The 24,637-nt window shown below is 43.1% G+C and overlaps 1 protein-coding gene across 2 annotated transcripts in view; it reads right to left on the reverse strand.

The window, feature by feature from the left end:
* Positions 1-1,418: 1,418 nt before the first annotated feature.
* Positions 1,419-24,637, reverse strand: part of SNRK (SNF related kinase) — a 104,563-nt gene continuing 81,344 nt past the window's right edge. For both annotated transcript variants that reach the window (XM_050938386.1, XM_050938388.1), the window contains 2 exons: positions 18,309-18,443; positions 1,419-5,319 (listed from right to left, as the gene is read on the reverse strand). In XM_050938386.1, the coding sequence (XP_050794343.1) occupies positions 4,101-5,319; positions 18,309-18,443 (1,354 nt within the window). In that variant the 3' untranslated portion in view covers positions 1,419-4,100. The remainder of the gene's footprint in view (positions 5,320-18,308; positions 18,444-24,637) is intronic.

The raw sequence follows: 24,637 nt of genomic DNA on the forward strand, positions 1-24,637 counted from the left end.
TGCCTTAATTGGCTCTAGCAGGTTCCTGATTACTCTAGTGCAGCCCCTGCTCTGGTCACTCAGGGAACAGAAAACTACTCATCTAGTGACCAGTATATTTGCCCTCTACCAGACTCCTGTACCACACTGCCCTGGGTCTGTCACAGGTGACACATTACTCCTGCAGGGTTTGTCTTTAGCCTCAAATAGCTAAAGTTACCATTCAGTTGTTGGCAACCACAGATATTTTAAGCACAAAATATAGTGGTCTTGTCTACACATCAAATTTACACCAGTGTAACTAAACTAACACATCTGTGTTGGTGGAAGCTCAAAGTGAAAACAAGGGATTTATAACTAACCTCTTTTATAGCCTTAACGATGGTGTTCCATATTAAGAGTACACAAGTGCAGTGTGCAACTCATCAAGTGCCCTGCTATGCACTGGAGTTCACAGATCCAAGATAAGCATCCAGACTCACTATGCATTGTGTGGGGAGAGGTACATAAGATAGGCAGCTCCCCCCTCAGCTTGTGAACACTTAAGTAGCCAATGAGAAATGCCAAGGGGCAGGGCCTAACTCCAAATTGGAGGGATATGCCTTCTCCTTTGCTCAGAATTCTGACATGAATCCTCAGCTGAAATTAGGCACCTAAGACAGCTCAGCTGCATGGGGAGGGGGAAGAGAGAATAGAGAATGAAAGCCTATCCCTTTTACAGCCCAGTAGTTAGGGTACTGTCCTGCAACATGGAAGACCTGTTTTTAAGTCCCTGCTGTGCCTGATTTGAAGCAGGGACTTGAAACCAGGTCTCCCACATCCCAGGAGAGTGCCCCAACCGCCTGGCTACTCTGTATCTCAGTCTCTTCTGAAGCTGTTCCGTGCCGTAAAAATACGTATTTATGGGGCCAGAAAAAAAGTGAGTGATTGATAGTCTAGTGGTTAGGGCATTCACTTTGGCTATGGGAAGAGTGAGGTTCAAGTTCATGCTATAAATCAGGGCTTCAAACTTGGGTTTCCCTCATCCCAAGTACCCTAGCCACCAGCCAGACCCAAAAATTCCCTGTCTCTTGTGCAGGTTAAGCATGCACTGAGCACTTCTACTGGGACCGGCCCTGCCTAGAGTGACAGTCCTGTCAGGACTTAAGTAGGAGCTCCACTGCTGAGCAGCTAGATGACATTGTGCATACCCAACCAGCAGAAATTTAGGCACCTAGAGGAATAGTGGGCAGCTGAGTGATGGTTTTGTAAATGTCAGTACTGCCTAACTACTTCTTAAGGCTAGATTTGCAAAAGATGTTCCTATCTGTTTCAACCAACCACCATCACTGTTTGATAAGTGATACTAGAGCAGAAGAGATTTTATTTCAACCCCCCCCCCCCCAGTGTAGAATGAATAGTCTGATTAGCAGTATATAAAGTTGACATGGAAAACAAAGTTTATTCACCAATCAAGATGTCATTTTTATTAACTGGATTTTCCATTTCTGTCACACATCATGAATGTTTATACAATGAAGAAAGCCAAACATTGCTGGAAGCAACCGACAAGATCAGCTGATATTTCTGTACCCTCTTAACACACACATTCTTTCTTGGTGAGAAGTTATTTAATTCTGTTCTATTTTATTTTTACTGCTACTCTTAAAATTCTGTGTCAAGATTGTCACATCTTAAATACAGATAAAGTTGCTAAAGGTACATTTATATATACACATGGAGAAAAATACAAGACTAATTGTTTTTCCACAATATTTAAATTTATACACTACCATAACTATATGCAACTTTTAAAGACAGGTTAAGGGGTACAAGAAACTGTTTACTTGCTCTAAATAGTTTGGTCCAATATTATTTTAATGTAGTGGTTATTCTCGCCCTTCCTTTTACATGACAACATAATATAACATACAACACATGCACAATCATTCACCTATGAACAAATGGATAAAAGGACAACACTCAGACTAACTTCTGTACACCCAGAAGTTCAACCAACCATACACAACTAATAAGGCTATAATACAGCTATGCAGCATAAATGGTCAACACTGCTGTTCTAAAGTGAGCACCATATATACATCTGTATATAAAAACATTGGAAACAAAATACACCTGGGGTTAGTTAAAAGGTGCCATTCCAAGGCTGTACATAATATCAGGAAAGTATTTACAATACTTGGAAAAAAAAGCTGCAATAGTTTATTGCCAATGCCCTTTATAAACTTTTCTCTTACTTTTAATATAGATGTTATGCTCACTGTCTGTGAACCACACATCTTATTTCTGGCCCTTTATAAGATCCCTGTTCAAAAATATCAAGCAAATGTGTTCTATGGCTTCACCCACACATCTCTTCTTGTAGCTTTCAATTTATAAATATCACACTCACTGAACTGCAACTGTAGCTTAAAACTGAAAAGTTCCATAAAGTAAAATGTTTATCACTTGTTTTGTTTAGGGAGCAGAATCTATAATCCCTAGCTAGGCTAGGCAGTAAAAGTATCCTGTGCGATGTAGACTGTCCTAATAAAATGTATCATACTAATTAAGAAAAGCCAGTGTGAACTACAGAAATGATGACCAAATGTAATGCAGTTCTTTGGTGCCCTACTCGCTCTACAGTGTACATGAAATGCATTGTATTTGACCATTTCGTAAATGTTACAATATGCTAAACAGTGTAAACTCCTTTCAGACATTCAATGTCTGGCTGGGGTGCTGCTACATAATACCACCAATTTTTACTAGCATTGCTTTGAAGACCCAGTGCACAGCATGAAAAAATAAAACAAACATTCTTGCCCTTCCCAAAATTAGGGATCTGCAATATATTTTATTCTAGATAATAAAATTCCACAAAAGTTAGTTCATCTGGTCAAAAGTAATCTTTTGTATAGAAATATTCTAAAGCACGAATTTGCCATTATTTCAGTGGCAATGGGGACACAAAATGGAAAAGCTAATAGCTTTAAAGAATGCAGAAGGATATTTTTTTCTGTGCCAATTTTTAGTTTTTGTAAATATTGGACTTGATTTTAATAGAAAACAAGATTATTGAGGGAAATTAACAGAACATAGTAAATACAGGAGACAACACAACATATTAAGTCCTGACAAAGGCCAAAAAGTCTAATGATGAGGAAAATTTATATCAGACAGTACTGATTAATTTAAATCTGCATCCAATTATTTAAACATTTTCCATTCTTTATTGCATTTTGAGATCTAAGAGTCACACTTAGAATAAGAAATGCTAAAATATTTAAGGTAATTGTCATGATAGACTACTAATAACGGAGATAATGTATACAAACTATTTATTTTCAGTTAGAATGTAAAAACTCAGAAGTAGACTTTATAACTTACCTTTGTTATATTAAAAAAGATTGTCTGCATGTAATATCAACATATTACTATGGGAAAAAGCTGCCTTACAAATCTAGTTGCTTTTTAAAAAATCTTGCCTATGGAAAAACAAGATCTTTTCAGTTTGATTTTGAGCCACAATTTTAACCATATAGCTTAAGACAAATAGGTGTGGGTTTAAAATCATAGTTTAAGATCACTAATTTTCAGTGCATCTTTGCTTTGTACAAGCCTTGGAACATGTGAAAGCTCCCTGAAGAGTTTTCAGCATCAAAACATTATTGCTTTGGTTCTGTTTCAGACACACAGAAGTATGCCACATATCACATATTTTAGATATCACAGAAGGTCAGAACAAGAATTAACATTTCACAAGCAAACAAAAGCTTCTCTCTCTCTCTCTAGTTTAAGTGCAGAAGATGAAATTTCCAAGTGCCAAATTTACACTAGGATCCAGATATACATTAATTTAATCCAGATCTTCCATAGTAAAATTATATATGTAAAAATTACACAATAAAATAGTCTATTATGTTGGGAAAGAAAGATGTATTGGCTAGCAGCATGCACAAAGACCATGCATTGTCATACCATCAAGCAAACACAAAATTAAAATGTAATAAATAACTGCTCATAAAGCCCACTTTAAAATATTAAGACAAAAAATGGGGTTCATTGAAATAAGGTGTTCACAGTTCTGAACAGGAAGAATGGTGTTGTCAAGTAGATGGAGCTATTAAGTCAGGTCATTGTCAAATGACATGACAACAACTAGTTTGACTGGAGGTACAGAGCAGTCCCTCCTTGGGGTTCCGCTGAATATTCACAGATATAGTCTTTTCGCAGAGAGGTAGTTGTAGCACGTTATTTTTCAAGTTCTTACTCTTTATCCGTTCCAACTCATTTGCTGTGTCTGACATTTGGTCAGAAAAGAATTTTATGCTGCCCAAAGATGAAGCTGGGTTTGCACTCCCACTAGAACTTATGCACATTTTCCACATTGATTTCTCTTGCACTTTCACACTGGAAAATGACAGATTGTTTTGAGGATCAATAATGTATTTAGTGCTGCCATGAATCTGGGAACCTAAACAAAGGCTCATCAATTTTAGGCTTTCAACAAGGTCGCCTGCACTTCTAGAAGATAACTGCATTGAGTTTCCAGATCCAGCACATCTACGAGTAGAACCTGAAGTGTTATTAGTGCTACCACCAGAGCCCGTGGAGGGACTTCCCCCATTTTTGTTGTTATCACTAGGGCTTGTTTTGTCTACGCCTCCATTTCCATTGCTTGGTTTGCTCTGTCCACCACCATCTCCCTGGTTTCCAGGTGGCCCTTCACTACTATCCCGTCTATGCCAGGAGTATGTAAACCCACTATCTTTATCTAGCCGTCTCCTACTTTCTGAGTCATCATCACTAGTTTCTGAGCTACTGCAGCTAGACCCCCGACCCTGGCTTTTCCTTCTGTGGTAGCGCTTATGCACTGTGCTAGGTGAAGCAATATTCATTTTTAACCTGCTAAGCTTTGGGGGTAAGTTCTCATCCATGTCAAACTCATCATCTGACTCCCCTTCCTCAAAGATTTGATTGAGGACTGGTGCACTCTTCCTGGAAGTGAGACGATTTGTAACTGAAGGCTTGCGGCGCAAAACAACTTGAGTTGAAAGAGAAATGGGTTTCTTATCTTCTTCATCTTCCTCTTCATCTTCTTCTACTCTAAACAAGCACTTCCGCCCACTAGTAGTGGGTTTTAAGCTCACTGAAGGAACCACTGAAAGTGCTGGCCCAGCTAATTCAGGGATATCCTCTTTCTTTGCTGAATCGCCAAGTGCCTTACTTCTGTGACCATTAAGAATATTTTCAGCAGTGCGAGCTGGAGACTGAGGAACAGTTGCATGGGAGAGAGGAGAAGCTGTAAGGTCATCCTCCAGGTCCTGCGGTACATCGATTTTTGTTGGCCATGATTGCCTAGGTAAGAGATTGTGAAGGGGAAAAAAAAGGAGTAAAATTAGATTTGATTGACAGCTAAAGAATACACAATATCAAATCTTCACAGTACATACAGATCATAAAGGCCATAGCAATTATCCTACTTGGCAAGCCAGTACAATTTATAAATATCTATTTTAAAGAAAACTTAAGAAAAATGATAAGTATAATTTAAGTTGCCAATTTAGAGATCTGAAAAATCCATGACAGCTCTCAGAAAACAAAAATGGAAAAAAATCTTTCTTTAAAGTCACAGAAAACACTAAATCAAATGTTTGTGGGAGGTCTAGAATCAGTAGGGACTAAGCAGGGAGGGTCCTGTTTTTGGAGCTTTTCAAACACAATCTAAGGTTGATGGTATTGTAGACAAGGTTAATCTGGAGCTTTTTTATTCTTCCCAGTTTTCACTCAACAATATAAAAGCCATATTTGCTCAGACATGTTGCGAGTTTTACTAAATCAATTTCTGCTAGTCATTTCAATATTCAACCAACAAGTCATATGAGCCCAGGCACCAAATAAAATATGATACTTTCAAAGACATTTTATCTGTAAGTGAATGGAACTTTGAATGTAAAACAAATGTATTCAGCATGAACCTCAAATCAAAGCAGTTATGAAAGAAGTGACACTTTGAAAGGTCGCAGAAGAGTTTTTCAACTAAAGGTTGGGGGAAGCCAACAAGTGCAGAGGAGCACACGGTCAGGACAGACACCCCTTTAATAAATACTCCTCTAATGGATGCTACTCCAAATCACAGTAAAGAAGAGAGGATAGAAGTTGATAAAATACAGGTAGGAGCTGAATAGAAACAGTCAACAACGAAAAAAGAGTCCCATTCAATTACATCCCGTGAAGACAGATAAATATTAAGATGGGTGAACTTAGAATATTGATATACTTGACATCACAGAAACTTGGTGGAACAAAGATAATCAATGAGATACAGTAATGCCAGGGTACAAAATATATAGGAATGACAGAGTAAGTTACACTGGTAGGGGAGTGACACTATATATGAAAGAGAACAGAGTCAAATATAGTAAAAATCCTAATTTAATCACAGTACCATAGAGCAGTCACAAGAGAGAAATACCTGCAAACTGCACAGAAACTTTAAAAAGAGGCTCAAACTAAATGTATACCCCAAATAAAAAAACGAAACAGTAAGACCATCAAAAAATGCCATCATGCTAAAAGAGGCAGTTTGAGACAACAAGACATCTTGTAAAAATTGAAAATCAAATCCTACTGAGGAAAATACAGAGGAGCATAAATTCTGTCAAGTGTAAAAGTATAACTAGGCTGGCCAAAAAAGAATCTGAAGCACAACTATAAGAAAACACAAAAACTAATAGCTGTTTCTTTTGTTAAGTACTTCAGAAACAGGAAACCTCCCAAACAATCAATGGGGCTACTGAACGATCAAGGAGCATTCAAGGAAGACAACGTCATTGCGGAAAAGCTAAATGAATTCTTTGCATCAGTCCTCACTGCAGAGGATCTGAGGGAGATACCTACACCTGAGCCATTCATTTTATGTGACAAAGTTGAGGAAATGTCTCAGATTGTTTCAGTGGTAGCCGTGTTGGTCTGTATCAGCAAAAAAACCGAGGAGTCCTTGTGGCACCTTCAAGACTAACAAATTTATTAGGGCATAAGCTTTCATGGGCTAGAACCCACTTAATCAGATGTATGAAGTGAAAAATATAGGAGCGGGTATAAATACATGAAAGGATGGGGGTTGCTTTACCAAGTGTGAGGTCGGTCTAACAAGATAAATCAATTAACAGCAGGATACCAAGGGAGGAGAAATAACTTCTGAAGTGTTAAGAGAGTGGCCCATTATAGACAGTTGACAAGAAGGTGTGAGCAACAGTAGGGAGAAATTAGTATTGGGGAAATTAGGTTTAGGTTTTATAATGACCCAACGACTCCCAATCTTTATTCAGGCCTAATCTGATGGTATCCAGTTTGCAAATTAAAATTCCAGTATGCGGCTTCACGTTGGAGTCTGTTTTTGAAGTTTTTCTGTTGAAGAATTGCCACTTTGAGGTCTCTTATTGAGTGACCAGAGAGACTGAAGTGTTCTCCTACTGGTTTTTGAATGTTATGATTCCTGATGTCAGATTTGTGTCCATTTATTCTTTTGCGTAGAGACTGTCCAGTTTGGGCAATGTATATGGCAGAGGGACATTGCTGGCACATGATGGCAAATATCACATTGATAGATGTGCAGGAAGTTTTGGAACAAACTGATAAATGAAACAGTAATAAGTCACCAGGTCCAGATGTTATTCATCAAAGAGTTCTGAAGGAACTCCAATACGAGTCTGCAGAACTACTAACTGTGTTATGTAACCCATTGCTTAAATCAGCCTCCGTACCAGATGACTGGTGCATAGCTAATGTGACACTGCTATTTTAAAAAGACTCCAGACGTGATCCTGGCAATTACAGGTAGTTAAGCCTAACTTCAGTATCAGACAAATTGGTTGAAACTGTTGTCAAGAATAGAATTAACATAGATAAACACAACCTGTGAGGGAAGAGTCAACAAGATTTTTATAAAAGGAAATCATGCCTCACCAGTCTATTAGAATTCTTTGAGGGGGTCAACAAGCACATGGACAAGGGAGATGCGGAGAAAGTCTCTGACAAGGTCCCTCACCAAAGGCTCTTAAGCAAAGTAAGGAGTCATGGGATAAGAGGGAAGGTCCTCTCATGGATCATTAACAGATTAAAAGACAGAAAACAAAGGGTAGGAATAAAGGATCAGTTTCAAAGTGGAGAGAAGTAAATAGCAGCTCCCCACACACAAGGATCTGTACTGGGACTTGTGCTATTCAGCATACTCATAAATGATCTAGAAAAGGGGTAAACAGTGAGGTGGTAAAGTTTGCAGATGTTACTAAATTACTCAAATAGTTAGGTCCAAAGCAGACTGTGAAGAGTTACAAAGGGATTTCACCAAACTGGGAGACTAAGCAACAAAATGACATATGAAATTCAGTGTTGATAAGGGCAAAGTAATGCACATTAGAAATAACAATCCCAACTATACATACAAAATGATGGGGTCTAAATTAGCCGTTACCACTCAAGAAAGATCTTGGAGTCATCATACATAGTCTCTGAAAACATCTTCTCAGTGTGCAGTGGCAATTCAAAAAGCTAACAGAATATTAGGAACCAGTGGGAAAGGGAAAGATAAGAAGACATAAAATATTATGCCAGTCTATAAATCCATTGTATCATCACATCTTTAATACATGCAGTTCTGGTCATCTTATCTGAAAAAAAGATATATCAGAATTGGAAAAAGTACAAAGAAGGGTGACAAAAATTATTAGGGGCATGGAACAGTTTCCACATAAGGACAAATTAAAAAGACTGGGGATTTTTCAGCTTGGAAAAGAGAAAACTGAGGGGAGATATAATAGAGGTCTATAAAATCATGAATGGTATGGAGAAAGTAAATAAGAACCCAAAGAAATTCATAAGCAGATTTAAAATAAAGATGAGGAAGTACTTCTTCAGTCAACCTGTGGAACTCATTGCCAGAGAATGTTGTGAAAGCCAAAAGTATAACTGGGTTCAAAAGAGAATTAGATAAACTCAGGGAGGATAGGTCCATCAATGGCTATTAGCCAAGATGGTCACAGATGGAACCACACGCACTGGATGTCCCTAAACTCTGACTGCTAGAAACTGGGATTGTTTGACCAGGGGTGGATCACTCAGTAAAGTGCACTGTTCTGTTCAATCCCTCTGAAGCATCTGGCACCAGCCACTGGTGAAAGACAGGCTACTGGAAATGGACCATTGGTCTGACCCAGTATGACTCTCAGTGCATCAGAGCAGTCCTTGGTTCACCTGAGGATGGGTTACATTTGTGGCTTTCTGACACAAACTGGGAGGTGGGGAGGTAGTGGTATTCTTCTATGCTCCACCTACATCAGACACTGGACACAGTTGATTATGCAGATGTTCAAACTATGTGTATGCATGCTCTCTCTGCTTAGCTCCATTTAGTGGAGTCCAATGAGCTCTACTAGACTCCTCCTTTATTTGAGGGCAGAAAAAGTGGTGATGTCTTCCAAAGCCACTCACTGGGGGTGCTCCTGTGGAAATGTTCAGACTAGAATCTTCTCCTTTCTGATGTACTTTAGTGACTTTGACATTTAAAGTATGATTGGCAACTGAGTTAGCACTCAGTGAGATGAATGGGACAGTTCAGACTTCTCAGAGGTGTTGTTTCAGGATCTGCAAACTTAGGAAAATGTCACTGCACATTAATGATGTTTTCAAGAACAAGGTGGAAGTATGTGTGATAAACAGATAGTTACGGGTTAATGTCTCTTTTACCTGTAAAGGGTTAACAAGCTCAGTGAACCTGGCTGACACCTGACCAAAGGACCAATTGGGGGACAAGATACTTTCAAATCTTGGTGGAGGGAAGTCTTTGTTTTGTGCTGTTTGTTTTGTTCTTTGTTCTCTCTTGGGGCTAAGAGAGGCCAGACGTGCAACCAGGTTTCTCCAATCTTTCTGAAACAGTCTTTCATGTTCAAAATAATAAGGATTAGTTAGAAATGGCAGATTAGATTTATGTTTGTTTTCTTTATTTGCAAATGTGTATTTTGCTGGAAGGGTATTTTACCTCTTTGCTGTAACTTGTATCTTAGGCTAGGGGGGAGGGAGTCCCTCTAGTCTATATATAAGCTTAGACCCTGTAAACATTTTCCATCCTGGTTTTACAGAGATACTTTTTATTTTTTCTTTCTTTAATTAAAAGCTTTCCTTTTTAAGAACCTGACTGATTTTTTTTCCCTTATGTAAGACCCAAGGGGATTGGGTCTGAACTCACCAGGGAGTGGTGGGGGGAAAGAAGAGGGGGAAAGGTTAATTCCTCTCTTGTTTTAAGATTCAAGGAGTTTGGATCACAGTGATCTCTCAGGGAAAGTCTGGGAGGGGGAAAGGAGGGGGTTTATTTTCCCTTGTTTTAAGACCCAAGGGGTTTGGGTCTTGGGTCCCCCAGGGAAGGTTTTGGGGGAACAGGAAGTGTACCAAAACACTATATTTTGGTTGGTGGCAGCGTTATCAGATCTAAGCTAGGAATTAAGCTTAGAAGGGTACATGCAGGTCCCCACTTTTTTGGATGCTAAAGTTCAAAGTGGGAATAATACCTTGACAGTATGAAAGGGCCATTACATTGTAACAGTTGAATCTGAGCCCTGGGTACCGCAGTCACAAAGTCCCCCTAAGTTGTGTCAGGTTGTAATAGCACACTGGGGAGCATGCTGCAGCCTTACCTCCTCCCAACCCCTATGTCGGCTTCACGCTATTTAGGAAGTTTCCCTCAACAGAGAACTATTGGAGCTGGCTGGGGAGCTGGCCCTCAATACAATTTTAGTATTAGTATGTGTTATCAAGGTCTCCCTCTAGCCTGTAACATGCCATTCATTCTGTTAGCAACTTTTAATTAAAGTAAGAACAAGCTAGAGTTCTGATATGTTGCATGCGGGGTATTTTAAAATGCTATTCTACAAACAGCACTAGTTTACAAAACAGAGCTTCAAATATAAACTAGAGACAATGAATATCTAAATGAATATCTAGAAAACGAATATCTAAAATATCTGCAAAAACATACAGTGATTTCAGAATGGACTGTGGTGTCAATGAAATAGGAGCTTTGAGACGTGTGTTGTAAGCGATAAAGATAAAAAGGAGAACAATGGAATCTTGACAGTAACATCATCATAACCATCATATAACTAGGCAACATTTTACTGTCATGAATTACAACAGGAAAATAGCTACTGTATAATTTCTACAACAATTTTCTTATTTATTTTCTATGATTTCCAATAGGTTTGAGATGAGAGAAAAGCTCTAGCCTGTGGGTCAGATAAGTTATTTGGAAACATTTTTAAATGCAAAATCTAAGTTATGCAGCAGTCTGTCTTCTTCCCTACAAGGTCTTTATTTTGGTAGATCTTTTGGATGGAGGACAATATCTACACAACTAGTAACGCTCTCAAAACTACTTGGAACTGTAAGAGCCAACTATCCGTAAAAGTATGTAGCTCTGCTTGTCACGTGGAGCAAAGGAATATTTGCAGGGCAGGCATTAAGCAAACTACTCCAAGCATTTCTACCAACTCACCTCAGTCTTGATATAAAAGAACCTTACTTCCTTCAGTTCTTGACATCTAAGCAGACACTACCAGGTATAATGAAATATTAATATGGACCAAAAAAATATTTCAACTCAGAATTCCAGAACTGCAAACCTCCCAACATTTCAGGTTGGTAAAGCAGGACAGGTCCTGCCTCTGACGGGTGGGGAATTGACTGCAGCCGGAGGAGGAGGGTTTGCACTGCAAGCCTATCCTGCACTCACCCCACAGCTGTCCCATTCCATGGGGCTGCCTGGGCTCAATTCCCCTCTCCAGTGGTTGGCGTGGCCCCACTGATGGGAGTGCGGGGGCAGAAAGAGAAATATGGCCAGGGCAAATCTGAGTGAGTGGTACTGCAACTCCATGTGCCACGTCCAGGTTGCAACGCCTGGAGCAGGGAACCAAATCCCATCAGCTCCAGAGGACAAGAGCCACTTCAACTGGGACTGCGCTTTTGCAGGACAGTCCTGCAAAAACCAGGATTGTTGGGAGGTCTGAAAGTCAGTGCTATAAAACTTAATCTTTTAACAACATTGTCATTTGAAGGCATATTCAGGGCTTTCAGTTTATGGTGCTAAGTTTTTTTGAACGTTCTAACAGTAAACACTGAAAAATTTGAGTATTCTATTTGGATTTATTTTGAAAAATGCACAGATTCTTTCATCTTAGTTCATGTAAAATAAGAACAGGGTATTCTGGGAGTGTCAGAATGAAAGGCCATGGTACCACAGTAGGAGAGAAGTAATCTCTTCATCAGCAAAATTAAAATGATTTAGGGGTTTATAGATAAAAATGAACACTTAACTGCATGCAGCAATAAACTGTCAGCCAGTGCAGACCATACAGTACAAGCATGTTTCCTGCAGCAAAGACCACTAAGCGAGCTCACTGAAGTTTTCAATAGGCTTTGGAAGAAGCTGCATACAGCATGTAGTGCCACCAAAACTGTAAACCTAGATCAGAAACAGCAGGAAAACTCCTCCAGTCAAAGGAACTGAACTAATTCTTCAAATGTATCCCCCAGTCTACAACAATTTCAGCCTTGTATGGGTTGAGTCTCAGTTAATTAGCCCTCAGCTGCACCAGCTGGCTTCAATGAAATGGGGATATAAAATGGAAAGATATCACAATCCACATCTCCCCATTGTTCTTCCTAATGACTCCCTATATATGTTGACAAAATGGAATCCTGCATGACAAAACCCTTGGAACAGAAGAACAATTGCCCAATATCATCCTTGGAGATAAAAGTATGGAGCCTCTCAGGAGTATTTTCATTTCCACCCATTAGAGTCCAGACCTGGGTTAACAATTCTGAAGGCAGGCAACAGATCAAAAAGAATCAGCACAGGCACCTGATTTTCATCCATCACTGGAAGGAGGTTAACTACCACCACTCTCTACTATACCTCAGCCTTAAAGAGACAGTCACTGGGGAAGGGAGGGAACCAAAGATTTAAAGAATACAAATATTGATGGAACTACCTCAGCACAACCTCCGTAATCTTTCAAAAAATGATAATCAAAGATAATCAATCAGGGCAATAACTCAAAGATGATTCTCAAAGTCAACAGATCCTTGCTCAGGGAACCTAACAGCAGCAGGCTTGCTACTTAAATCTCACCCAACACATTAATGCCACCAAACAAAACTCAGAGCTTAGGGGAAGAGGGGACCTATTCCCCTCCCCCCTCGGAACATTTTAAATATAGCGGAAACTTTCAATTCGGCACATTCACACTAAAATCCTCTCTGCTTCTTTCTTCAGCATGAATTTGAACCTAAACTTGAAAATGCAAAAGAATTAAAGGCTTTCAGGTTACTTGAAGGTCTGCAGCAAATGGCAGGCTGGGTGAACAAACTGATACCAGCTATATACACAAAAGCAGAAGCAGATTTCTCCTATCTTTGCCACATGAGATGGAGCTACCACAGATTTCAGAAGCCTTACTGAAGGTTATTAAATTTTTTACTCCTGAGGGAATTCTCCCCAAAAAATTAAGTGTACAATTTTTTAAAATTCTGCAAATTTTTTCAAATTCTATTTGTCAATAAATAAATGTGGCTCCAACATGGCAGTGGAGAGCACAGGCCACTGGCTGCATTGAGGTGGGAGATCACCCTAAAGTCCCCACCTCTCCCAGTACAGGGACTTGGCAGTGAGGCTGCACCTGACCCTGACGCAGTGCAAGGGCTGGGCCTGCCCCAGCAACATCCCGGGGTCCTGTCCCTCTGTGCTGGGTGCACCAGGCATCGCTGGGCAGGCTCAGTCCAGCAGGATCCAAGTGTGGAGGGGCTTAGTGTGGGGGGGATCGAGGGGGTGTGCGGTGAGAGGTTTCTGTATGGGGCAACCTGGGTGCGGGCAGCTTAGTGGGAGATCTGGATGCACAGGGGCTCATTGGGGGGTTCTGGGTGCAGGGGAAGTGGGACTCTGCAGGGGATCCAGGTGATAGTGGTTGGGCTCAGTGGGGGTCCACATGCTGGGGGAGTGGGCCTTGATGGAGTGGGAGTCCAGGTGCAGCTGGCTAGGACGTAGTAGGGTGGGGGTCTGAGTGTGAGAGGCTTGTTGGAGGGGTCCAGGTGTAGGGGCTAGGGCCTGTCAGGGTGAGGGTTTGATGGGCCTGCTTAACAGAGGAGCCCCAGCTGTTGGCGAGGGGATGCCACATGCCAGGCTCCTGCTTCCCCCTTTGATTCCCCTATCCCCTTTTCTTCTCCATCCCCCTCCCCTCAATGCCACATTCCCCTCCCCCTGCCCTATTCCACCCCTCTTCCTTCCCCACTGCCTCTTTCCCTCACCCTTCACCCCCTTATCCAGTTCCACTGCTGGCACCCACTGTTTCACAGAGAACAGGAAGGCTCCCAGTACACAGACGGAGAGCCCAACTGGCACAAGGACCCAGGAGGATGTGTTCAGCTGCAGAGTCAGAGGAGCCAGAGACACAGCCTCCGAGCTGGACAGCTCTGCGCTTGCAGAAAGGGAGGACGTGGCAGTGGCACATAACCCCGTGTGCCCCCCCATGCTTCACCTCTCACACAACCTCCCCCCGCTCCCCCCAAAAAACTGCACATAGTCAAGCTCCACGTGGCTTCTCTTTGCCTCCCAGCCGTTTTCTGCAGGGAAAAGAAGGAAATCTGCGGGGGGGAGGACTGTTTTCTGCAAGCGCAACGTCCTGCAGAATCCCCCCAGGAGTAATTTTAATAGGATTATTTAGATCAGGTCTGCACAACTCGTAAAGCAGCGAGGGGCACGTTACTCCAAAGAAAACAGCTGAGGGCAGAAACCCCCTGGCCCTGCGGAAACATCCCCCCCCCCCCCCGGCCCAGTGGAAACACTCTGCCCCAGCACCGCCCAGCCCTGCAGAAAAAAACCCTCCTTTCCCAGTGCCACCCCACCAAAACAGCTGTGAGCCAAAAAGGAAGGTTGGGGTGGGGAGGTGATACTTGATTTTAAATCAACCAGGGGCTCCCAGCTGAAGAGCTAGCTGGGAGCCCTCAGGGTCAAATTAAAGGGCCCGGGGTTCCAGCGGCTGCGGGAACCCGGAGCTTTGTGGGGCTGGGGCAGGGATTTAAAGGGCCCAGAGCTCCTGCTGCTGAGGGGAGCCTGAGCCCTTTAAATTCCAGCCCCAGCACATCCGCTGGAGCCGCCGCCAGGATTCGAAGGGCTCTGGGCTGCCCATGGCGGTGGGGAGCCCTGAGCCCTTTAAAACTCAGCCACGGCCGAGAATCTCTGCGGGCAGCTCAGAGCCCTTTGAATCCTGGCCACGGCTGAGATTTAAAGGGCTCTGGGCTCCCCACGGCTGTGGGGAGCCCAGAGCCTTTGAATCCCGTCTGCAGCTGGCAGGGCCGGCTTTAGGAAGTGCGGGGCCCAATTCGAACATTTTCGGGGGGCCCCGGCAGGGATGACTGAAAGAAAAAAAAAATGTAAAAAAAAAAGCCTTTCATTTCTTAGCAACCGGTTCCCTATAAAAAGTTCTGCCACAGTATGTATTTTTTGTACCAATAGGGCTACCATACGTCCGTATTTTCCTCCTGGATGGCGATTTAAGAACCAAAAAGCCTGACATGTCCGGGAAAGTACAGATGTATGTTAACCCTACCTGAAGTTCTTTTTTAAAAAGATGTGTCTGAACTAGAAATGAACTCCACCACTCCCTTAGGGTGTGCTACAGTGCACGTGTGGGTCCCAGCTGCTCCCTGCCCACCTCATTGAAGCAGGTGTGCAGGGTTACTTCCCTGGGAACTACAGGGCACCAATGGACATGGGGCTGGCTGGAGGTGGCAGGGAGGTGGCTGGAGGTAGGGTCTGGCTGCAGGCTGGGCAAGGGGCGTGGGGCAGGCTGGAGACGGCGTGTGGGATGGGCTGGCTGGCTTCAGGCAGGGCCACAGGAGGGGTGCGGCATGGGTTGGCAGGGCTGGAGACAAAGGCGTGCAGGACTGGCTGGCTTCAGGCAGGGGGGTGCGTCAGGGGTTGGCTGGAGACAGGGAAGGGGGTGCAGGGCTGGCTGGAGACAAGAGTTGGTGCAGGGCTGAAGGAAAGGCAGGGGGTGAGGGGCTGGCAGGAGACGGGCTGGCTGTGGGCAGCGGGTGCAGGGCTGGCTGCAGACAGGAACTGGTGCAGGCAGGGCAGGAGGTGCGGCAGGGGTTGGCTGCGGGCAACTGGTGCAGGTACAGGGGGTACAGCCCATCCTGTATGGTGAGTGCCCCCTCCTCCTGCCTCCCCCACCAGGGTAGCAGTAGCAGCCCGTGGCTCAGGAGCTGTTTAAAGGGCCTGAGGCTCCCCTGCTTCCACTGCCCCAGCCCTATAAATAGCTGCAGGAGCCCTGGGGAAGTGGTGGGGCTCCAGAGGCTATTTAAAGGACCAGGGCAGCAAAGGCATCTGGAGACACACACCCCCTCACTACCCCTGGGCTCTGGGGGCTATTTAAAGAGCCCGCGGCTCCCCTTCTTCTACCACCCCAGCCCTTTAAATAGCCACGGGAACCCTGGGGAAGTGGTGGGGCTCCGGTGGCTATTTAAAGGGCCGGGGCAGTAGAAGCGTCGGGAACCCCGGACTTTTTAAATAGCCCCCAGAGCTCCACAGCCCTACCCCAGGGCTCCAGAAGTGGTGCTCTGGTGGCAATTTAAAGGGTGTGGGAGCCACAAGCCTTTTAAATTGTCCCCTGGGGAAGCTAGGCCACCCCGCTACAGCGCACTGGCTTTTGCCGGTACACAGTACTGGGGCTTGGGCATGTGGCCCTCTTAGGGGCGGGCTGATTCAGGGGAATTGATTGAATTGGCCTAAAGCCGGCCCCGGTGGCTGAGATTTAAAGGGCTCTGGGCTCTCTGCGGCTGCGGGCAGCCCAGAGCCCTTTGAATCCCGGCTGCGGCTGAGATTTAAAGAGCTCTGAGCTCCCGGCTGCCTGCAGCTCAGAGACTTTTGAATCGCGGCCGCGGCTGGGATTTAAAGGGCTCTGGACTCCCCGCGGCTGTGGGCAGCCCAGAGCCTTTTGAATCGAGGCTGCGGCTGAGATTTAAAGAGCTCTGAGCTCCTGGCCACTGCAGGCAGCGCAGAGCCTTTTGAATCCTGGCCGCGGCTGAGATTTAAATGGCTCTGGGCTCCCAGCCGCTGTGGGCAGCCCAGACCTCTATGAATCCCGGCCGCGGCTGAGATTTAAATGGCTCTGGGCTCCCAGCCGCTGCGGGCAGCCCAGAGCCCTATGAATCCCGGCCGTGGCTGAGATTTAAATGGCTCTGGGCTCCCAGCCGCTGTGGGCAGCCCAGACCTCTATGAATCCCGGCCGCGGCTGAGATTTAAATGGCTCTGGGCTCCCAGCCGCTGCGGGCAGCCCAGAGCCCTATGAATCCCGGCCGTGGCTGAGATTTAAATGGCTCTGGGCTCCCTGCCGCTGCGGGCAGCTCAAAGCCTTTTGAATCCCTGCTGCGGCTGAGATTTAAAGAGCTCTGAGCTCCCCGCCGCTGCGGGCAGCTCAGAGCCTTTTGAATCCCATCCTGGGCCGCACAGTGAGCCTCTGCGGGCTGCATGCGGCCTGCGGGCCGTATGTTGTGCAGGCCTGATTTAGATCAGTGTTTCTCAACCTTTTTGATATCAGGGACTGGCTTGCTGCCTTCCTAAACTGTGTCAGGTAAATCACAGGGACCAGCACCCGTCCATGAAACAGCTGTTGAGAAACACTGACAGATAAACTAAACTTACTGATCTACGTTTAAAACATTTTTATTACTAAAAATCAGTTTAGCTAAGAAATAAATCAAGTAGATTGAAGACAGCCATTTCAACATGTTTCCTTAATCAATAAATACATCTAACTTATTTTAAAATTCTCAAAACGGATGTCCTTTTTAAGAGCTTCATCCTGAGAAGTACTTGAATTAACCTAGATTTACTGAAGCCCAGAACACAACCTAACAATTAAATCCTTATGTAAACATCAGTTCAGCTTTTCCTTTATGACAGATCCCCATCAGCACTGGAGTGCAATTAGGAATTACACCATCAGAATAATTTTTACAAAATGGAATTTAATGAAGTGTAAACACCACCAACAGAAGGAAATCATACCAAATCATTTTTCTATCAGACCTAATACAGGTATGACACTCTGAACATGACCTTCCCATGGCAGACACGAACATCTATTCTGAAGCTTGTTTATAGTTCAGCTACACTTCTCCCAAGACGTTGGGAACAAGCAACGAAAGAATTTTTTTTTTTAAACAAAATTATCTTGGAATTTCAAAACATTCTGATTAAATTGACTAAATCACTGAAGTGTCTAAATTCTCACCTGAACTGAGCTTTGATGTTGCTAGGGCTTGCAGATCTGGTTTGAATTTCTTTCTCCTGTTTCTCTCTCAGAATCCTCTCAGCTAGTAAGAAGTAAGTGGCAGTGATGTGATTGTATTTGTTAGTTTCCAGAGCCCTAAGGGAAACAAATGGAACACATCACACACCAATGATTTTCTAAAACCGAACACATAGCTGACACAACTTAGAGTGCTTCCCACAAAAAAAAGTTCCTGAAAATAGAAATTAGTATTTTTGACATCTTGAAACACGGCTTTTGGTTTATTAGAATCTGGGCAACCAAATGGCAAGTTCAATCATTAGATTTGGATACATTTAGGAAAGCATCCAAAGGCTAAATAAGTTTTTTTGTTACACATATTTAAGCAATAACAATAATCAAATATGAATGTGTGTTCCAATAATGGCCTCTCCCACTGACAGATAAATGCTGAGGTGAAGTGGAAACGTTTAGTTTTGAAGCAGCTGGAGTAAACTCTCACATTCCCCCAGTGTTGTCATAGCAAACTTGCAACATAATTGAGCTTTTAAGGTTACTAAAGGAGTTTCCTAGATGCTATAATCTACCAGAAGATCTAAAATAATGAGTATAATGGGGTCTGCCAGGGCCCTGGAGAGTTTAAGAGGCCTTTTCGAAGCTACTGCATACATTTAATATTTTTAGAAATAAAACATTTAAAGCTTCTAAATCCAAAATTTGCCTTTTTTTAATACCCTGAAAGTCCTTAAGACCTTTTGTTTTTATGAATAAAATTCTGACTCAGACTTGAGGTTAGAAGACACCATCATGATCATCTAGTTTGACTTCCTGCACATTGCAGGCCACAGAACCTAACCCACCCACTCCTCCTCTAACAGACCTCTCTACCCTCTGGCTGAGTTACTGAAGTCCTCAAATCATTGGTTAAAGGCTTCAGGTTACAGAGAATTCACCATTTACACTAGTTCAAACCTGTAAGTGACCTATGCCCCATGCTGCAGAGGCAGGCAGCCCCCAGCCCAGGTTTCTGCCTATCTGACCTGGGGGAAAATTCCTTCCTGATCCCAATATGGCCATCAGTTAGACCCTAAGCATGTGGGCAAGATCCACCAGCCAGACACCTGGGAAAGAATTCTCTGTAGTAATTCAGAGCCCTCCCCATCTAGTGTCCTGTCTCTGGCCAATGGGAATTTTTGCTACTGGCAGTTGCCACTAGGCAACCTGCCATTGTAGGTGATCTCACCATACCATCCTCTCCATAAACTTATCAAGCTCAGTCTTGAAGCCAGTTAGACTTTCTGTCCCCCTCTCCCCACTGCGCCCCTTAGAAGACTGTTAAACGTTCATTGTTTTAAAAAAGTTTTACTGGTGCAAAGTAGATATCTGGTCAAATTGCAGGAAAGCTAACAAATTCTATTTTTTTATAACATAATAATTTCTGAAAAAAAAATAGAAAATTTAAATTTTAAATCATTAGATGAGTAATAGTTTTAGTAACACTGTATAACAAAGCAACGTTTTCAAAAATTACTTGGAAGGAAAGCTATATTTTTTATCCCAAAATAAACTAGTTGCACAAAAACAGCCTCGCTTTTTAAGGTGACAGATATAATACAAATCAGAATAAGCATTTTACATTTTAAAGAGATCTAAGAGTTATTTAAAACCACAGAAATCTTTTATACTGATTTTTTAAAATCTTTATTCTAAGTCGGTGTCTATAGTAGCCATTTTCTCTTAAAAATTTCCCATCGTTATAAATACTTGTTAAGCTCCATTAGTAATAATACTCAGGGAGTGTTAGTGTAGACAGTACTCTAGGCAGCCATCAGCATACTATGTGATTTAACACGACTCAGATCTAAATGAGATGTTGTTTAAAATGCTGATCGCTTATCTATATTAGCACTCCCAAGACCGTTAGCACCAACATAACTACGGACTCAGTTTGAACATTGAGAAATTTCTAATTGTTATTTTTCCTCAACAAAATATGCCATGATATGATATAGTGGTGGGGAAAAGAGGGATGGAATCTATTCATCCATCCAACATTGAAATGATGAGCACATAATATATTTAATATTACTAATTATATAAAATATCAACAAACAAACTAAACTGTTTTATAATTAGACATTAAGGTACAAAGTAATATTTTATTAGTTTTACAACCAGAGTGTTAAAAATCCACAAAACAGATTATTTGCAGGGTGAACTCCAGAGATTAATTATGACAACAAAAAAGTTTTGTGAGGCAAGACTGCCATTTTGATAAAAAATATTAAGATTTAGATAGAAGCATTTCTGTAGAGATTCAGTATATAATTCCTGTGGTGTAACTAAGTTATACTTTATTTTGCTTTTGTGATCAAAATTTGAAATCTTAAATTGGACTTAAGTAGGATTTAAAAGTGTCTACAAAAGTTTTATAGCAGCATCTATCACACAGCTTTAAAACTGAAAGATACCTTAAAACTGTAATACAGTATTAGAAATATCTAATAAAATGTGTATCAAATTTACTCTATTGACCAGTTACATGCATAAATTTCACTTGTCAGAAACTGGTTCATAACACAGCATAATTTTAAAACTTGTCTCTGTTTGGCTGAAAAATGGAAGTAGAACAGATGGTCAATCCTAGACTGAAGAAATGCACCAGACACCATAGTTAAACTGTGGTTCTACTCCAAAAAGTGACCCAATGGCTTCATCAATGCTTATCAAATCCTCTCAGATGGCAAGCAATTTTAACAACTGTATTTAACTACCAGCCCTGAAAATGTACTGCGTGTTCTGGCAGTTAAGTTGTGTTCTTCCTTTCTCACACATCACCAAAACACATTCTATAGGCCAAATTTTCCCTTCAGTTAACCTTTGTGCAATCCATGTTATCTTCAAAGGCCTCAGTGAATTCAACAGAAGTCTTGTCTTCCCATTAACTTGGAGTCAGTCTTTTCCATTGACTTCAGTAGGTATTGAATCAGGCTTTAAATGAGGCCTTTAGTTACACTGTACGCTATCAGTCTTCACTGGGGTCTAAGAAATGTAAGAGGACATCCTATGGCTCACAAAATATTTTACTGGCAACGTGTGAGAGAGAAAGAAAAAATGGTTACCTACCTCTCATAATTGTTGTTCTTTGAGATGTGTTACTCATGTCCATTCAAAAGTGGGTATGTGCATGCCACATGCACAGTCGTCAGAAGGTTTTTCCCCTAGCAGTACCCATCAGGTCGCTGTAAGCCCCCTTGAGTTGCGCCTCCATGGTAGCGTACATAGATCCCTGCTGACCCGCTGCCTCTTCAGTTCCTTCTTGCCAGATACTCTGACAGAGGGGAGGTGGGTGAGTATTGGAATGGACACGAGCAACACATCTCGAACAACAGTTATGAGAGGTAGGTAACTGTTTTTTTCGAGTGCTTGCACATGTCAGCTCCAAGCAAGTGACTCCCAAGCTTTATCTAGGAGACGGGGTTGGAGTTTATAGGATCGCTGATTATAGCACCACTCTGCCGAAAGCTGTATTATTTTTGGCCTGCTGTATAATGGTGTAGTGCGATGTAAAGGTGTGGATCATTGCTACCCTGCTGATGTCCTGGATAGGAACCTGAGCCAGGAACACTGCTGAATTTGCCTGTGCCCTTGTGGCGTGTGCTGTCAGCAGGGGGGAAGGTATCTTTGCTAAGTCATAGCACGCGCGGATACAGGACACAATCCGAGAAGAGATCCTTTGGAACGAGACTGGAAGCCCCTTCATAAACTCCACAATCGCAATGAAGAGTTGTGTTGATTTTCAAAATGGCTTTGTTCTTTCAATGTAGAAGGCTAATGCTCGTCTGACATCCAGGAAGTGGAGCATTCGTTCCCTGTTGCTAACGTGGGACTTAGGAAAGAACACAGGAAGAAAAATGTCCTGGTTTGTGTGGAATTCTGAAACTACTTTCGGGAGGAAAGCTGGGTGTGGTCACAACTGCACCTTGTTTTTATCAAAGACTGCGTATGGGGGCTCCGAGTTAAGGCCTCAAGCTCAGACACTCTCCTGGCTGAAAATATAGCTACCAAGAATGCTACTTTCCAGGAGAGGTAGAGGAGGGAGCATGTTGCCAAGGGCTCAAAAGGAGGTCCCATCAGTCTAGAGAGCGCAAGGTTGAGCTCCCATGGAGGAGCTGGCTGTTTTACTTGAGGGTACAGTCCCTTCAGGAAGCAGCCCACCATGGGGTTCGCAAAACCAACCGACTGGCCGCACAGGTAAGCTGAGATAGTGGCCAGGTGCACTTTTATTGATGATCTTGACAGATCTTGCTGTTTTAGATGCAGCAAAAAGTATAGGATAAAGGGAATTGATGCCTGAGTGTGCTTTGGTAATGCCCAAATGGAGAATCTTTTCCACTTGGCAAGATAGGTGGCCCTCATGGATGGCTTCTTGCTATTAAGGAGGACCTCTCTAAGAGGATCTAAGCATGTAAGCTCCAAGGGGTTCAGCTATGGAGCTATGGAGTTTCCATGCCGTGAGACTGAGCGACTACAGATTGGGATGCTGGAGGCAGTCATGGTCCTGGGTGATCAAATCCAGGACCGGGGCAGAATTATTGGCATGTCCACCGACAGGTCTAGAAGCATGGTAAACCAGTGTTGGCAAGGCCACGTTGGTGCTATTAACATCATTGACGCTCTCTCCCTTCTGATTTTCAGCAGTACCTTGTGTACAAGTGGGAAGGGTGGGAAAGCATATAGTAGATGGTACTTCCAAGGGAGGAGAAAAGCGTCTGCAAGTGAACCCAGACTGTGATTCAGAAAGGAGCAAAACTGGTGACACTTCCTGTTATACTTCATTACAAGCAAATCTATTTGGGGAAACCCCCACCATTGTAAGATGTTAACAACAACATCCGGGCAGAGGGATCACTCGTGATTGTGAAATGACCTGCTGAGATGATCAGCCAGCTCATTCTGGAAATCTGGAAGGTACAATGCCTCTAGATGTAGCGAATGGGCAATGCAGAAGACCCACAGCTTGAGGACTTCCCAGCACAGGGGAGAGGAGCAAGAACCACCCTGTCTGTTTATATAGAATGTCACTGATGATGTGTATCGGTATTGACCAATAACACATCTGCACTCCAGATGAGCCTGGAACATCTGGCAAGCAAAGTGGACCGCACTTATCTTCCTGATGTTGATTTGCAACGAAAGTTCTGCCTGGGACCAAAGGCCTTGAGTCTGCCTAAGTGTGCCCCCACCCCCTGCAAAAAAGCCCTAACTGATACTAAATTTTTAACTATAAAGAAACACTAGAAACAGTCCACTAGGACAGTGTTTCCCAAAGTGTGGTACGCATACCTCTGGTGGTAAGTGAAAGGGTTTCCATGGGTATGCAACCTGTTCACCCCGGCTGGCAAGGGGCCGGCAGTGAGCTGAGCTGAGTGGGGCCGGTGGATAGAACCCCAGACCCGCGGCGGGCTGAGCTCAGCCCGCTGCTGGTCTGGGGTTCTGTCCGCCGACTCCTGCCAGCCAGGGTCCCAGCTGCCAGCCCCGCTCAACCTGCTGCCGACGGGGGGTCTCGTTCAGCCAGGCCAGCAGCTGGCTGAGCTGGGCCAGCAGTCGGGACCCCAGATGGCAAGGGACCGGCAGTGGGCTGAGCCAGGCCAGCGGCTGGGACCCCGGGTGGCAGCGTGCCAGTAAAAATCAGCTGGCGTGCCGACGCAAACCACGCATGCACTGTAACCACAGCTCAGGCAATACATGTGCCTTCGTGGCATGCGCAGAAATCATACTGACGGATAAAAATGAATAACTACTCCTGGCAAGTACATACTTGGTGTGTATTAATATACAACATTTCTCTTTTTGTTTAACTCTTTTAAAATGGATCACTGGCTAAAAACAGGAAGTTTGGAATGTACAAAAGAAAATTATGAAGGAAATACAGATGTTAGTGATAATTATGCTTCAAAATGCAGTGTGATATGACTACATCAGACAATTGTGATGACAAAATTAGTGAACCGTTTGAACCATCTGTAAGTTTACTGAATGTATCAGCGGCAAAGAAAACAAAAAAAGCCCGCAAATATTTTGAAAAATATCTTAAACTGGGATTTTCATGGACTGGTGAAGAGGTGGAGCCTGTTCCACTATGTGTGATTTGTTACGAGACTCTCACAAATGAAAGTATGAAACCATCCAACCTAAAACACCATTTCGATAGCAAACAAAGAATATGAGGGAAAACCTGTAGAAGTCTTCGAAAATAGGCGCAAAGATCTTCAAAAGTTCCAGAAAACAATTCATAATGTGATGAGAGGTGAAAATATGAAAGCTTT

This window comes from Gopherus flavomarginatus, chromosome 2 (genome assembly GCF_025201925.1).
Source record: "Gopherus flavomarginatus isolate rGopFla2 chromosome 2, rGopFla2.mat.asm, whole genome shotgun sequence".
Taxonomy (NCBI): Eukaryota; Metazoa; Chordata; order Testudines; family Testudinidae; genus Gopherus; species Gopherus flavomarginatus.